This window comes from Dipodomys merriami, unplaced genomic scaffold, assembly GCF_024711535.1.
Source record: "Dipodomys merriami isolate MVZ:Mamm:240054 unplaced genomic scaffold, mDipMer1.0.p SCAF_6, whole genome shotgun sequence".
Taxonomy (NCBI): Eukaryota; Metazoa; Chordata; class Mammalia; order Rodentia; family Heteromyidae; genus Dipodomys; species Dipodomys merriami.
In genome coordinates, this window is record NW_027206179.1 from 8,958,796 (window position 1) to 8,976,518 (window position 17,723).

Below are 17,723 nucleotides of genomic sequence, written 5' to 3' on the forward strand. Positions count from 1 at the left end.
TTCTATTGCTTTCTAGGGGCCTTGACTACTCCACTGTGGTAAGGGGAAATTTCTTTGCCTACGTCATATTCTTGTTGATTTTATAAACAAAGGACAGCTTTAAATACTTTTTGGAGTGCTAGTGGATATAAATCATTTCCAATGTTTTCTTATGGCATATATCAATTTTTCCTTCAGTTATGAAGGAGAGCTTTGCTAAGTGCAGTATTCTTGTTTGATAATTTCTTGATTGTAGGGTTTGGAACAGAACATGCCAGGTTCTCCTTGTTTTCATGTTCTCAGCAGAAAACATCTGTTCTTTTTCAGAAAGGTTATCAACTTTTTCTTTTTGACACATTTTAGGCTCCTTTCCTGGATCTCCACTATCATGTGTGAATTATAATGCGCCAATATGATGATCTGGGATGATCCAATCTGGGATTTTGGGTGTTCTTAATGCTTTTTGTATCTGAAAAGGCCTTTGTTATGGGGATTGGAAAGTGTCTCTGCTAGGATTCTGTGAACTATGTTCCCTATGTCCTTGACTGTCTGCTCTTCCCCTTCCTGGCTATATATCAGCCTTAACCTGGCTCTAGAGATGGATTCTGTTAATTCCTATAGGCTTCTTTCTTCTTTCTTGGATTTGTCCTCTATAATGACATTCAATTTGATTTCTTGTGTCTTTCAGATCTAAGACTCTGTCTACTGCTTATTTTTGGGGGCACAGATCTACAATCCACATGATTATTTAATTCTCTGTTTTCTGTTTGGCCATTTCTAAGGCTTTCTGCATCTTAATTGAAGTTTTGTTTTAGAATATCCAAAGACCTCTTTACATCACTCATATTTGCTGTCTCATGGAAACCTAATTGAACACACAACAGCTTTTGGCTGTGGTACATGTGGTAATTGGGAAAAAGCATGCTCTCTCTCCACTTGAATACTTTTCTGAATCTCATTCATGACAAATTCCATTCATGTCCTTACTTAAATCTATATACAACCATCAGACACCACATTCATATTCCATTCAAATTGGAGTCATATTTGAATATATTCATTGGCAAATAAGCAAGTATTCAAACCATGAATGCCATGAGTTTTATAAATATATTTTTATTGTGAAAATACTATACAGAGGAGTTACAGTTACATGAGCAAGGTAATGAGTATATTTCCTATCAAGCATTGTCACCCCCTCCTTTGTTTTTCCCCTACCATCCCTTCCCTCCCACCTCCACAACTATACCCCATACCCTTCTCCCCCTTTCCTCCCCCCTACCTAAAATTTAAAGTTTGTTTTTCAACATCTTGCCATTTTGGCCACATCTTCTCCAATATCTGTTGTTATTAGATTTCTTGATTATAGCCATTCTAATTGGGATGAGATGGAATCCCAATGTTGTTTCGATTTGCATTTTTTATGGCCAGAGAAGTTGAACTATTCTTCCTATGTCTATTGGCCATTCTTGTTTCCTCTGCAGAGGTCTCCTTTAAGTCTTTAGCCCACTTATTAATGGGGCAGTTGTTTCTTTGAGGATCTGCTTTTGTGGGATTTAATGTTTTGATTTTGACTTGTGCTAAGGAACCCTAGTGTTTCTTCTATTCCTTCTCGTAATGTTTTCAGTGTGTCTGCTTTGACCTTGAGGTTGTTGATACATTTGGAGTTGATTGTGATGCAAGGTGTATATAAGGATCAATTTTGCTGGTAACATGTACTGAAGAAGCTGTCTTTCTTGATTCAATTTTATTGGCTCCCTTATCGAAAAATGAGTGATTATAGGTTTGCTGGTTCATTTCTGGGTATTCCCTTCTACTCTATTGGTCCTTAGGTCTGATCTCGTGCCAGTAACAAGCTGTTTTGATTACTATGGCTTTGTAATAGAGTTTAAAGTTTGTATTGATCTTCTTTCAGCACTGTTCTTTCTGCTAAGGATTTTTTTTCCCTATTCAGAGTCTTTAATTATTGCATTTGAGTTTTGGATAGCTTCTTCTATTTCACTAAAGAATAGGGTTCTTATATTGATCTGCATTGCATTGAAAGCAGTATGGAGGTACCTCAAAAGATGAAACAGAGCTCCCCTATGATATAGCAATCCCAATTCTGGGCATTTACCCAAATGACCACAAACAAGGCCATACTAAAGGTACCAGCACAACTATGTCAATCACAGCATTATTTACCATACCTAAGATTTGGAGCCAACCCAGATTGCCCTCCATTGATGAATGGACCAAGAAAATGTTTTATATATATGTATATGTATATAAATATTTCCATATATACTTAGGAATACTATGTTTCTTTCAGAAAAAAATGATACCTCCTCATTTGTAAAGAAATGCATGTGTATACACACACATACACACACTCATATATATATATATATATATATATATGTAAGTATATAAGGTAATCTTATCAAATGAGTGAAAAGCTCAAAAGCTATGTACATATGTCCATACAAAATGATGCTGTGTAATGTACCCCAAAATATGAGTACAAGAGGTCTGACTTTGTTGTTATTTTCCTAAATGTACTATGTGATTTTTTTTGTTTCCTTTATATGTCTTCCTCCTATGGTATATCCCCTGATGTGACTGTATTTGATTTTGGTACCCTGCATCTTGTATTTACATTTGTCTAATCTGGGTTGGGAAAGGGGTATAACAAAAGGCAGAAACAAGGACATAGGATGACCCATTGCAACAATCATACCCACAGGACAGTATACTGGAAACAAACTTTACAACTTTGGGCTGGGGAACATAGTGTGGTGGGGAGCAATGTCAGAGGAAGGAGGAAAGGGATAGTGGGACAACAACAAGAGTAGGGCAATAGTGATCAACAAGTAATGTACTCATTGCCTTACTCATGCAACTATAACCCCTCTGTATAGCATCTTCAATAAAATAAAATTTAAAAAAGAAATATACTCACTATCTTATTTATGTAACTATAATGCCTCTTCACATCATCTTGACAATTAAAAAAATAAAATAAAATATATTAACAAAAATCCTCTGTCCAGCTAAAACATGGTAGTAAGAATTTACAAAGTAAGTGATATATATTGTAACGAATATACAACTGTCAAAGATCAGTAGCAATCTCATTAGAAAAGATTTTTCTTTCCTCTTACATTTTTTTTGACATTTGTGGGGCCTGAACTCTGGGTCTGGGTGCTGTCCTTGAGCTCTTCAGCTCAAGGCTAGTGCTCTACCACTTGAGCCACTGCACCACTTATGCCTTTTTCTGCTTATGTATTGCTAGGAATTGAACCCAAGGCATCACATATGCAAGGCAAGCAGTCTACCACTGAGTCACCTTCCCAGTCCTCCTCCTACATTGTTAAAGAAGAAATGTGATGTATATTTTCTGATACCCAGTGCATGATTGTGAACAAGTGTACCAAAATCACAGCAACACGGTGTAGAGGACATTCACATCCCTGAATAATCACCATTATCCAGTGACACTGAAGCCTCTGCATGGAATTTGGGTCTAACATTTATTGACAATTAGAAAACAGAGAGTTTCTTGTGATATTGATTTAAGTGTGTGGTACAAAAGAATTTCCTCTACAACCAAATGTTCTCAACCCAGCACATCATGTTTGAAGGTAAAATTTCAGAATGCAAAAATGGAACTCTATTTCAGCATTGACCATGAGTTATTGACATGGAATTGCTTATTTCAACAGTATCATTGTGTCCTCAGGCAATAGTAAATGGCTGTATTTCTGAAGGCCTTTGCACATGGAATTCTACCACCAGCATTCTCCGGCTGTAATGGACATTGTGTGTGGGAATCAACCATCTGGGTATGATGCTCTCAGAACATCTCACAGACATCTCACAGACATAGACTTTGTGTAGACATTTCAGCATGCACAGCACATGCCGTTCTCTGAGGCGATCAGTTGCAGCATCCCATATGGCTTTCATATAAATTGTTTCATGGCAGACATTGCACCAACAATTCTCCAAGTTAACACCATCCCTGGGTCCTCATTCTCTGTGGTATTAGATAAAATCATAACACCTGGCGTGAAGAAGGCATAATCACACATGTTTTCCAACTCATGTTTTTCTCCTGGATGAAGGCCACAGATGTAGAGCCTCAGAGAAGTGTTTTACACATTACTTCAGGGAACTCACAAGAGGCTTTGATGAAAATGGAGCTATAGTGTAATAAAAGGCATGTATATATATATATATATGTAAATATATATATATAAATATATATATATATATATATATATATATATATATGAATGTACATGCCTAACATGAGTTTCACTTTCTGCCAGTTGGGAGATGCTTGAGGGATGTTCTATTTGATTTACACACTCATTCTTCTCCAGCTTCCCGTCTTGGTCAGGTCCTTGGCTGGCACTAGCTGCTTCTCTACTATGAAGCACCGAGCACACATGGATGGAGATGTGACAATCGCTGGATTTTTCCCTCTCAACACTTTGGGAAATGATGAGTACACACCATAAGTAAGGCATCATTTTATTCTCATTTTCTCTTTTGTTCTGAGGATGGGCAATGTCTGAGGGAACTCTGGGTGCACACATCACTGTTCCCTGTCCCTTTCCACTGACCTCCGTCCCTATTGCACCTGGAGCAGCTCAGTTTCATTATTTTGTTTTACATCAACTGTTGAGTGATTTTCTTCCCAGTAGTAGGAAACAACTCTATTTCCTTCTATGTAGCTTCTCCTTTACAGGTCAGTAAATTCTTCACTTTACTCCAGCATGCCTGTATTTCCTCCTTTTCAGCTGTCATTGCAGAAAATGAAGTGATGTTATTACAACAAACCTGAGTCACTGTCATGAGTTCTGTACTAAAAGGCTGAAACCACATTTTCTTCCTTCCTCGGCCATTAGTGAGAAATTGTCATTAATAACACCTCTATTTTGAGTACATTGTTAAAATTGTTAAAATTGCTTTTGGTAGGCTGATGGCTCATGTCCATAATTCTAACTACTCATAGTCATGATAACTGAGGATCAATGTTTGAAGCCAGCTCAGGCTGGAAAATCTGTGAGAATTTTATCTGCAATCAACCATCCAAAAGCTGAAAGTGAACTTGTGGTTGAAGTGACAAAGTGTTTGCCTGGACCAAAAAAGCTCAAAGATACTCTCCAGGAACTCATTTCATGCTGTGGGACTCTGTCTGTCTGTCTGTCTGTCTGTCTGTCTGTCTGTCTGTCTGTCTGTCTGTCTGTCTGTCTGCCTGTCTGCCTGTCTGTCTGTCTCTCTCTCTCTCTCTCTCTCTCTCTCTCTCTCTCTCTCTCTCTCTCTCTCTCTCTCTCTCTCTCTCTCTCTCTCTCTCTCTCTCTCTCTCTCACACACACACACACACACACACACAAATTCTTACTGCAGGCAAGTAGTTACTGTTTCAAACTAAGCCTTGGTTCTGTTTTATATATTGCATGACACATGCCTTATCAGACAGGATAGCATTATAAAGATCACTTATAAGAGAATTTAATCTCCCCAGGATGAATTCTACTTTCTTTGTGCTCATGCATGTTCTTGCCTTTTTGTCCATAATACAGAGTCTCATTAATGTGTATCTATACTAAAGAAGATAAGAAAAGAAAATGATTGTACAGAGTCAAGAAATTCTAGCAAACTATCTGAAAATATCATTTTGGCTGCCATTTACACTTGTTTTTCAAGTGCTGGTGTGACAGGTATACACTGGGGTAGCTGCCCACAACTGAGAGCAGTGATCCCATGATAGCAATTACTCTCTTCCATGCTATATAAGATATATGTCTTATCTTATATGTCATTGGTATGTTTTTCTTTCTTTCTTTTGTGTTGATTCTAGGAACTCAGGGCCTGGGTGCTGTCCCTGTACATTATAGCTTAAGGCTAGCATTCTAGCACTTGAGCCACAGCTCCACTTGTGGCGTTTTTTGGTAGTTAAATGGAGATAAGAGTCTCACAAACATCCCTGCCCAACCTGGCTTCAAACCACAATCCTCAGATCTCAATCTCTTCAGTAATTAAGAATACAGGCATGAATCACTAGTGCCTGGCTTACCTTATTCTTTGTGTTCTGCACTATTTACCCACGTAAAGATAATTTTCATTCTCTTAATTTCCCAAAATGTAGTTGAGTATTTGTCTTAAGGTGCTAATATAGACACATTGGGTAGTATAGTTAAAGGGCATGGATCTTTCTTAGCTACACACAGATACATAACAAAGTCTGGTCTGGGTTAATAACATTGTTTCTATGCTATTGACTATAAATAACAATATTTATCCACTAAGTTTTTCTTGCAGAGAAGTGGAGTTCCCTTGGCCAGATCCTTGCCAGCATTTCTTATAACCTTGATAATGCACAATCTAACTAGGGGTGAAGTGAAATGAAAGTTTTGTTTTGATTTTCATTTCCTCTATGACCAGGGATGATGAACATTTTTTTCATTTGTCTATTGACAATTTTTATTTCTTCTTCTGAGAAATCTCTCTTTAAGTCATTAGCTCATTTATTGCTCGTCTTATTGTTTCTTAAAGGGTTAAGTATGTTTATTGAGCTTTAAGGAACTTTTGAGCTTGAAGGATATTTTGCATATGAAGCTCTTCTCTGATGGTTAGCTGGTAAAATGAACATCTCCCGTTCTGTGATCTTTCTATTAAGATTGTTATGTATGGCCTTTGCAGGTCAGAAACTTTTAAGTTTGATGCACACTCATTTATCAATTCTGTTGTTCATTTGTTCTGATCTTGGAAGTTTCTGTAAAAAATTACGATTTGTTATTATGAGCCCAACACTTCCCCGACTCTTTCCTACAAATTTTCATGATATCTGGCATTACATTGAAATCGCGGATCCATTTTGAATTAATGTGGGTGCTAGATGATGTATGGACATGTAGTTTCCGTTTTCTGTATATCGATGTGCAGTTTTGTCAGCATCAGTTTTTCAGCCTATAATTTTGGCTCTTTTACTGAATATCAGATAGTTATAGGTCTTTGTGTTCTTTTCTAGGACTTCTATTCAGTTCTATTGATTCCCTGGCCTACCATTTTATCTAATACAAACTTGTCATCATTACTATGGTTCTGTAATAGAGTTTGAAGTTTGATAAAGCTATTTGTCCAACACTGTTCTGACTGCTAAGTATGGCTTTGGTGTTCATTGTCCTTTGATTTTCCATGAATTTTTGCATTGTTTTCTCTCTCTATTTGAAGAATTTTGTTGGGATTTTATTGGTATCGCATTAAATTTTTTAATTGCTTTAGGTAGTATTGTGAATTTCCACAAGACTAATTTTTCTAATCCAGGAGCATAAAATATCTTCCCAACTGCTTAAGGTTTCTTTAATTTCCTTCTTCAAACATTTAAATTTTTCACTACAGATATCGTTCACCTATTGCTTAATTTTCCAGTAATTTATAATTTTGAGGCAATTGTAAATGAGGTCCCTTTTCTAATTTCAGCCTTGATCAACAGCATAAACAAAGGCAATTCATTTTGGGGGTTGATTTCATACCTAGGTATGTTGCTAATGTTCCAGGACAATTCTAGTAGCTTGGGGGAGGAGTTTTTGGAGTCCTTTCAATACAGTATAATGTCATCTGTGCAAAGGGTTAGTTTTAATTCTTGCTTCCTCATTTGGTTCCCATAAGGGCTTTTATCTTGCTTACCACTCTTGCTAGGAATTCCAATACTCTGTTGAAGAGGACCGAGAGAATGGATATCCTTATCGTGTTACTGATTTTAGGAAAAATGGCTTTACTTGCTGACCATTGAGCATAATGCTGGCTGTAGGTTTGTCATATACAGCTTTTCTATATTGAGGAATGCTCCAAGTATTCCTACCTTCTTCCAAGTTTTTAACACAAAGGAATGTTGCATCTTATCAAAGGCTTTTTCTGCATCCATCAAGATGATCATTTGTTGCTTACCCATGCTGGTGGTCTGTTGTAATATGTTAACTTACTCAAATGTTAAACCAGATTAGCATTCCTGAGACAAATCGAGTTTCATCATAGTGTATGGATTTTCTCATCAATCTTTGACTTCTATTTGCCACTACTTTCTTGAGAACTGTTGCATCAATGTTCATATGTGAGATGGATCTGAATTCCTTTTAACAACCTGCACTTCTCTGGTTTCCATAGAATGGTGTTCTCTTTCTGTTTTATGAAGTGTTTGAGAATAATTGATAATTCTTCTTTATAAGTTTTTTAGAATTCAGTTATTAAGCCATCACGTCCTGAGTTTTTCCCGAAGGTAGGTTCGTTATTGCCAATTCAGTCTCATTGTTTGAGATGGGTCTGTTTATTCATTTTGTTTTTTATTTGGCTTTAATTTTATTGTTACTGTAAAGTTGGTATACAGAAGGGTTAGTTACATGAGTTAAGTAATCTGTAATGAGGACAATTCTTTTATACCATATCTCCCCTTCCCTCGCTCTTTCCCACTCTTTTGCTCCTGTTTTCACCCACAAGATGGCCAGTTCATAGTGTCTAGTGAGTATCACTGTTGTACTTATTCATCCTTATTCCATCATTGATGTGTCTTCCCTTATCCTCCCAAATACAAACAAACAAAACAAAAGGTAAAGAGACTAACAAGCAATAACAATGACAAATAAAAATGTCTTTTGTTTCTTTTTCTTGGAGCTCACTTCATAATATATTATTTTACATGGTCATCTGCACACATCTATCAAGTCCTTGTCTACCACTCCAGTGCACATCCTCCCTTGGCCTCTGTATGTTATAGTCTAGTGTGCTATAAAATTTATCATCTCCCAGTATGTGTATGTACACATACACACACACATATGTAAAAAAAAAATATATATATATATGTTCAATTTACTCAGTGTGTTTAATTGTAGATTTATAGACATATCCGAATTACAGAAAATGAGGGAAAAGCTGTAGCTTATATTTTTCTGGCTGTGGCTTATGTGGCTTAATATAATTTTTTGAAGTCTTCCTTTCCTGATGAATGGTATAGTATCATTTTTTCTGCTGGATGAGTAGCATTCCATTGTGTATATATACTACATTTTCTTGTTCTATTTTCCACTGAGGGACGTCCACATTGATTCCATATCTTTGCTATGGTAACAATGCTGCAATAAACATAGCTGTGATTTTGGCTTTAGTGTGACCTGGTTTGTGACCCCTTGGATCAATGTCCAGGAGTGGAATTGTTGGATCATAGAGAAACTCTATTTTCAATCTTTGAAGGACCCTCCATACTGCTTTCCAGAGTGGTTGAATAAGTTTACATTCCCACCAACAGTTTCATAGGATTCTATTTTGGACACATTTGCCAACATTTGTTGTTAGTTTTCCTGATAAAAGCTATTCTAACTGGAGTGAGGTAGAATCTCAATGTTATTTTGATTTTCCCTTCTTTTATGACTAAAGATGTTGAACACTTGTTCAAGTGTCTGTTGGCCATACATTTTCTTGCTTTGAGAGGTCTCTGTTTAAGTCTCTAGCCCAATTATTGATTGGGTAGTTGATTTGTGGAGGTTTCTTTGGCAGGGTGAATTTTTTATCTCTATGTATAATTTAGATATGAGGCTTTTATCTGTTGTGTAGCAAATGAAGATGTTCTCCCAATGTGTGGGCTATTTATCTTGTTTAGCTATGACCCTTGCTAGGCAGAAACTGCTTACTTGGTACAATCCCATTTAACCAGGCTTTCTTTGATTTGTTGTGATTCTGGATCTTTGTTTAGGAAGTTTTCCCCCATGTCTGGAGGGCCTAGGATTTCCCTTACCCTTTCTGAAATATTTGTAGCATAACCAGCCTTAAGTTTAGGTCCTTTATCCACTTAAGAGTTGATTCTGATTCAAGGTGATATATGTGTAGCTAGTTGCACTTTTCTTAATATAGATACTCTATTTTTCTACCACCATTTATATGAGAAGATACCTTTCTACCAAGCTGTGTTTTTTGGCTCCTTTATTAAATATTAGGTGGCTATATGTTTGTGGGATTGTTTCTGTGTTTTCTATTTCATTGTATTTTCCTGAGGCCTATTATTGCGACAGTACTAATCTATTTTTCTTACTATGGTTTTTACTGAAGCTTGAAAATTGATACTGATATTCTTCCAAGTTCTTCTTGCTATGGATTGATTTGGTTGTCCTGGGTCTTTCCAAATTCCATATGAATTTTTGGATTGATATCTCTTACTTGGAAGAAAGTGTCTGGGATTTTAATGGGTATTGCATTTAATTCATAGATTCCTCTGTGCAAATTGCAATTTAAAACTATTAATTCTTCCAAATCAAGAGCACAGGATGTTTTCCCATTTCATTAAGTATGCTTCAATTTCTAATTCAGAGTCTTAAAGTTTTCACAATACAGACCTTTCCCATTTTTGATGAAGTAAATTCCAAAGTATATTATTTTTGTGAGGCTATTGCAAATGATGTTTCTTTCTGATTCCAACATTGTTGGCACACAGGAAAGCAACTGATTTCTGTAGGTTGATTTTATAACCCACTACTTTGCCAAAGTTTTTTTTGCTTTTTGTTATTGTGAAAATACTGTACAGAGGGGTTACAATTACATGGGCAAGATAATGAGTACATTTCTTATCAAGCATTGGAGCCTCCTTCTTTGTTTCCCCTTCCCTTCCCTTCCCATCCGTCCCCTGCCCCTCACTCAATCCTCCCCATTCCACCTCCCCCCGACCAAAGCTGTAAAGTTCATTTTCAACATAAGGACTTGTACATATCATTGTTGCAATGGGTCCACCTGTATCCCTATTTAAACGATTTGTTTTTCTCCTTCCCCTCCACAAATTAAACCTATATCAAATACAGTGAAAGCAGGGGTTATTCTGTGGGGGAAGGACATACAAAGCAACAAAGAAATAATCTTATAAATGTGTAAGAAACAATCCAATAAAAGAAAAAAATCATTTGAATACATATCTTAGGGTTCATTTCCCTAACATCACCTTATCTGACCTATTCTGCTTGACTCAGACATATACTAGATATTGCAAATAAAGGAAACGATGGAACCTATGTTTCTTTGGGCCTGGATTACTTCACTTAATATATTTTTTCCAAGTTTTTCCATTTCCTAAAGGAAATCAAAGCAGAACTTAGAAAGTGGCAAAAACTTCCATGCTCCTGGATTGGAAAGATCAACATTGTGAAAATGGCAATACTTCTCAAGGCTATCTACAAATTCAATGCGATACCCATCGAAATTCCAACCTCATTCTTCAAGGAAATAGAAGAGGCAATCCAAAAATTCATATGGAACAATAAAAGACCCCGAATAGCAAAAACAATCCTCAACAGAAAGAACACTGCTGGAGGAATATCAATACCAAATTTCAAACTCTATTATTAAGCCATAGTAATCAAAACAGCTTGGTACTGGTCAAGAACAGACCTCAGGACCAATGGAATAGAATTGAGAACCCAGAAATGAACCTACAGACCTATAGCCATCTAATCTTTGATAAAGGAGCTAAAATAATAGAATGGAAGAAAGACAGCCTCTTCAGTAAATGGTGCTGGCAAAATTGGTTAACTACTTGTAGAAAACTAAAGCTAGATCCTTATATATCACCCTGCACCAGAATCAACTCCAAATGGATCAAAGACCTCGGAGTCAAAGCTGTCACTCTGAAAACATTACAGGATGGAATAGGAGAAACCCTAGGTCTCCTTGGCACAGGCCAAAATTTTTTTAATAGAGACCCAGAAACACAACAAATCAAGGAAAGGTTGGACAAATGGGATTGCATGAAGTTTCAGAACTTTGCCAAAGTTTTAAATCAAATCAAGTAGTTTGGGATAGGAATCCATAGGATTCTTTAAATAGAGGATCATATCATCGCCAAATAGGGATAGCTTCACTTTTTCTTCTATTTGGATCCCCTTTATGTGTTCCACTTCCGTATTTACTCTTGGACGCAATTCCAGAACTATGCTGAATAGAAATGGAAAGAGTGGGCATCCTTGTCTTGTTCCTGATTCTAGAAGGAATGGTTTAAAGGTTTTCCCATTACATATAATGCGGGCACTAAGTTGTCATATAGAGCATTTATTTTATTAAGCAACCTCCCATGTGTTTTTAGCTTCCCCAGAGGATTTATTAAAAAGTGCTTACTTTTGTCAAATGACATCTCTGCATCTATTGAGATGATCATGTGGTTCTTATCCTTACTTCTGGTGATGTGATGAATTACATTAATTGACTTGCATAAATTGAACCAGGTTTGCAATCCTGGAATGAATTCCATTTGATAAAAAAGTGTGATTTTTTTTGGTTAGTTACTGAACTTGCTTTGCTAGAAATTTGTTGAGAAGTTTTGCATCAATGTCTATCAAATTAATGGATGTATAGTTCTCTTTTATATTATGAGTTCTTATCTGGTTTTGGGATGAGTGTTATGTTTGCTTCATAGAATGAGCTTGGTAGCGATCTTTCCCTTTCTATTTCATTGAAGCATTGGTGGAGTAAGAGAGTGAGTTCCCCTTTGCAGACCTTATAGGGTACTGCTCTAAATCTATCTGGTACTAATCTTTCCTTGGATGAGAGATTCTTTATTGCTATTTCAATTGCATTATTTGTTATGGGTCAATTTAGTTAAGGTAAATCTCCTTGGTTAAGCTTCTTTTTCTCCCAGATTCTTGAATTTAGTTGCATGAAGGTTTGTGGAGTATTCTCTAATAATAATGTGAAACCTTCATAGTTCTGTAATCATATTCCCATTTTCATCTGCGATTTTATTAATTTGTGTGTCGTTTTTTGTATTCTTAGTCGAAGTTGCTAAGGGTCTGTCAATTTTCTTAACTTTTAAAGGACCAGCTTTTTGCTGTGATCATCCTTTCGGTGGATTTTTATTCTAATTTGTTGATTTCTGATTTATATTATTATCTATTTCTGTCTATTTTATTGTTTATTTTATTGTTTACTTTGTTTTATTCTGTCTATTTTATTGTCTGTTTCTGACAATATAGAATTTTGTTTTCCTGCTTTTCTCAGAGCCTGGGTTACATCATTCAGTGAGATTTAAGTTTCGTATGGGACATAGGAAAGGCAGTAGTCAGAGGAAAATTTATAGCTCTGAACGTCAAGAAGTTGGAGAAAATTGAAAATTTTTCTTTTCTTAAATGTTTGAAGAGCTACTGATTACTCAGTAATAAATCGTTCATTTTCCACGAGTTTGAGTCTTTTCTGTGATGCATTTTCCTGTTGAACTCTATGTTTATTGTATTGAGAGGTTACAGGGTATATATTCTTAGATCTTTTTCTTGCTCATTAATAGTTCTGTCATTTTGTCTGAAAATTTTATTTTAATAGTTCTTGTAGGAAATGTCTGCAGGAGTTACATTCTTTAACTGTGCTTGTCTGGGTACATCTTAATCCTTCTTTCATTACCAAAGAATATCTATTTTCCATAAAATATTCCTGGTGAAAAATTCAATATTTTTATCATCAATACTGTAAATAGTGTCGATACTATAAAACATGTAATACTAATGTATTCTCCTGACTCTTACAAACTGTACTGACGAATCAGCAGTTTGGGAAAGGTGGGCAGAGCTATGTGCTTTGTCTCCAAATTTTGATCTAGTGTAAAGAATCTACCATTTATTTATATTTAACTTGTGATAACTTGTGACAGCTTGGTGTAGATTTTAGATCAAAGATTTGATGATCCTTTCATATTTAGGTAAATTCCCTTTTATCCTTGTCAATGCTAGGAATTTGAAATTCTGTCATTGCTTTTTAGAACAGGCATTTACACTTTGGGCATTCCTAACCATTTGCTGCATGCGGAAATCAGTATTATTTGCTTTTTGGAAAATGCTTTGTCCACTTTTACGAAACATTTTCACACATGTTCATTCTTACTTATAGTTTATTCCTCCATATGTGTATGTACAATAAACTTTCCTTCAAGCTCACTATTTTCTTCTGTTTCCAAGATTTTACTCACATGATAGGCTTTCATTATGATTGCTTCAAATATATTTATACTACATGTGGAACAAGTTAATACTTTTATTTGTGTTTCCATCATGCCTCCATTGTTTCCTTTTAAAACAATGCCCGTTGATTTCAATATATTAATTTCTATACAAGATGCACACACACAACACATCCTTACACACACAGACAGGACACAGAGAAAGAAACTAAAATATTTTTTTGATCCCTCTTTCTTCTGTTCTACTGGTTTGTTAGTTTTTTAGTATCTCAATTTAAATATATTGGTAAGAGAGTAGTCGTCACTGTATTTTACCTTGGTGGGCTTGGAAGTGAGATTGCAATGTAAAGCTTCCTTACAATTCTCTCCTCATCCACTGTATTTGAGGTTCCCCTCACCATAATGATTTCATTGGAGTTGGATGCATTCCTTTTGTTTTGGTACATATATAAAAATAAACTTCCCTCGCCTTTATTTGAGCTCTTGTTCGGGTTGATATTGCAGGAAGAGCTGTTCAATATGTTGGAACTGTGAGAAGACTTTGGTATTGAATCTTTCATAACTAACACTTGTTTATAAAAGTTGCTCTTAAATTGAACATTTGATAGTTAGACTAGCTTGCCACATCAACACATAACATAAACTTATTTATCACAAAGATGGACCTAGTCGCTCTAAGATAAAGGCAAGAAAATATTTGTTATCTCAAGAAAACCTAATTTGAAGGACTACTGCTTTTTCCAGTGATCCATGTAGTAGTGGGTGGGAAACGTGCTGTTTCTCTCATTCTATCTCTCTCTCATCTTAAATAAGTTTCTGAATCGCATTCATGACAAATTCCCCTCATGTCTTACCTAGTTCAATATACAGGCATAAAACACTACATGTTCAGATTTTTTTCCTAATTAAGCCTAATATAATATGTTCATTAGCAAAGAAGCAAGCATTCAACCCAGCAAAGTCACCTGTTTTGAAATACTTATCACTTTCTATGCTCATTATGTAGGATCTTCAAGAACTATCAGTTTGTTTTAGCTTTGGCTTTTGCTATTGAGGAAATCAACAAAAACCCTGTTCTTTTACATAACATGACTCTGGGACTTGATATCTATGATGTTGAATTCAGAGCTTGGACACTGTTTAAGAATCCCTTCATTTGGCTCTTTGAAAAATACAAGATTCCAAACTACTCTTGTATGAGAGACAGGAGATCTACAGCAGTACTTATAGGACCCTCAGGAATAACATCTGACCAGATCGGGACATTGCTAGGACTCTACAGATTTCCACAGGTGAGGGTGGGAGGTGTGGAAGTTTATAAAAATGTCTAATTTGGTGCCGTTTCAGGAGCTAAAAGAGGAGGAAAGGAAGAAACTCAATTCATAAAAATATTAAATTATGTGATATCAAAGAATAAACACTTAAAGAGAGTGAGATATATATAGTCCACTGTTTGGAAAAGAAAATTGGAAGAGTTCAAGCAGACAAATTATTATTAATAAATTTCTTTAATAAATTAGGAACTGGAAGATGACTTTGCAGTGTGCAGATATGTTGAGCAAGGTATTCATGGTTCACACATTTAAGCTAGGCTACTCAGAAAACTTATATCTTCAATTAACCAACAGGGAGCACAAAGTGATATGTTCCTCAAATGGTAGAGTACCAGTCTAGAGGGAAAAAAGCCAAGACAGTGCAAGGGGCCATGTGTTTGTATACCTCTACTGGTATGTACATAAACACTCACACACACACACACACACACACACACACACACACACACACACACACACACACACACCAACACGGGAAGATACATGTTGAATGAAGAAAATCAGCATCAGAATAAGAAAGGGTAAATGTGTTGACTCATATGGGAAAGTTACATCAAAAATATGAATATTAATGTGAAGTAAATATAGAATATGCACATGGCCATTTACATACATACATGATCAATCTGACTAAAATATACTATACTTAGGAATGGAAGACCATGGTTTCACTTTTCTGATCTACTAACAGTATAAAAAAGAATACTAGAAAAATGAATTACACTTTTTCTGATTGGATTAGATGTTAAGGGAAACAGACAGATGAATAAAAAAATGGACAGGTGGGAAAAACAACTTAATGTTCACTGTACATATTTGGAAATGGAATTAGGAACGTCAAGGATGGTTTGGGTTGATATAGATGGAAAGTGTTGATAGAAATATTGATAAAGATCAACAGACATTTTATAAATAATTAAATTATGATTTTAGAAACAACAAAAACAATCTTCTTCCTGCTTCAACTTGTTCTTAGCATACTTCAAGCCTGAGATAGTGTTGCATGGAAATCTCCTCATTCATGAATTTTCTTTCCCTTCAGTTTACCTTTGGGCCTTTTGATCATGCCCTGAGTGACCATAACAAGTTTTCTGCTCTGTATCAGATGGTCCCACAGGACACATCAATGGCCATAGCCATTGTCTCCTTACTGCTTCACTTCAACTGGAACTGGGTGGGGCTGTTGACCTCACAGGATGAGAATGTTTCATGGTTTCTGGCTGAATTGGAAGAAGAGATGGCCAAAAACAGGGTTTGTGTAGCCTATGAGCTAGTTGTCTCATGCCAATACATATCACATTTTTTAAGAGTCATGGCAGCTTATATCAAGATCAATAATTCTTCAGCAAGTGTCCTCATCATATATGTTGATAAAGATTCCCTAATAATAATAATGATGACTCTTGAGCAAATGTTAATGCAAGGCAAAGTTTGTGTCATGAATTTACAGTGGGATTTCACCATGAAAACGAGATATTTCGTGCTAGGCTTATTGCATGTACCTCTTATTTTTACACACCATCATGTAGATGTTTCTGGATTCACAGATTTTGTCAAGGTAGTCAATCCTTCCAAATACCCAGAAGACATTTTCCTTGCTAGGCTGTGGTATCTGTCATTTAATTGCTCAGATGCTGAGTCTGACAGTGTAACATTGGACAACTGTCCTCATGACGCCTCTTTGGATTGGTTGCTTGGGCATATTTTTGACATGACTATGTCTGGATACAGCTATAATATATACAAAACTGTGTATGCTGTGGTCCAGGCTCTCCATGAGATGCTTCTTCTTCAAACAGAAGTTCACATAATCAGAAATAGCAAAGGAACAGTGCCTTCTCCTACACAGGTAATTTCTTCTACTTCGGAGGCAAACACCATTAACAAAGACTCTTGTTGAGAGGATTCTTAATCTATGAATTTCTAAATTTCTGCATATATCCATGTATTTGTATATGTATACATACACACATTTACATAAGTGTTTTTAATCATAAGACATACGTGTCTTGGTTTCTTTCTTAATATATTTTTTTTTGCAAAGATACTCTGTACAGACTGTACAGACTACTCTGTACAGACTGGTTACATTTCCTATCAAGCATTGTTATCTTCTTTGTTTCTACCCATCAGTCCCTGCACCGCTAAGTTAAGTTCGTTTTCAACATAGTTTCTTGCACATCTCATTGTTACAATGGGTCTACCTGTATCCTTATTTCATTATTTTATTATTTTCCTTCCTCTCCCCATATTAGAGAAATGCATATACAAGATGCAGGGCACTGGAAACAATTACAATGAAAACAGGGGTTATAACATGTGGGACAAACATAGGAATGAAGCAAAAATAATCACATAGTACAAAAATAACATAAACAAAGATGAAACAACATCAACAAACATAAAACCTCGTGTCTCTACCTTGGGGTAAAATTCGCTTA

At 35.9% G+C, this 17,723-nt stretch overlaps 1 protein-coding gene across 1 annotated transcript in view; it reads left to right on the plus strand.

Moving 5' to 3' along the window:
• The window catches only part of LOC138814260 (vomeronasal type-2 receptor 116-like), a 40,810-nt gene extending 23,628 nt beyond the window's left edge, over positions 1-17,182 (plus strand). Inside the window, exons 8-9 of the mRNA XM_070003263.1 lie at positions 14,955-15,240; positions 16,325-17,182. Coding sequence (XP_069859364.1) covers positions 14,955-15,240; positions 16,325-17,182 — 1,144 coding nt within the window. The remainder of the gene's footprint in view (positions 1-14,954; positions 15,241-16,324) is intronic.
• Positions 17,183-17,723: the final 541 nt, after the last annotated feature.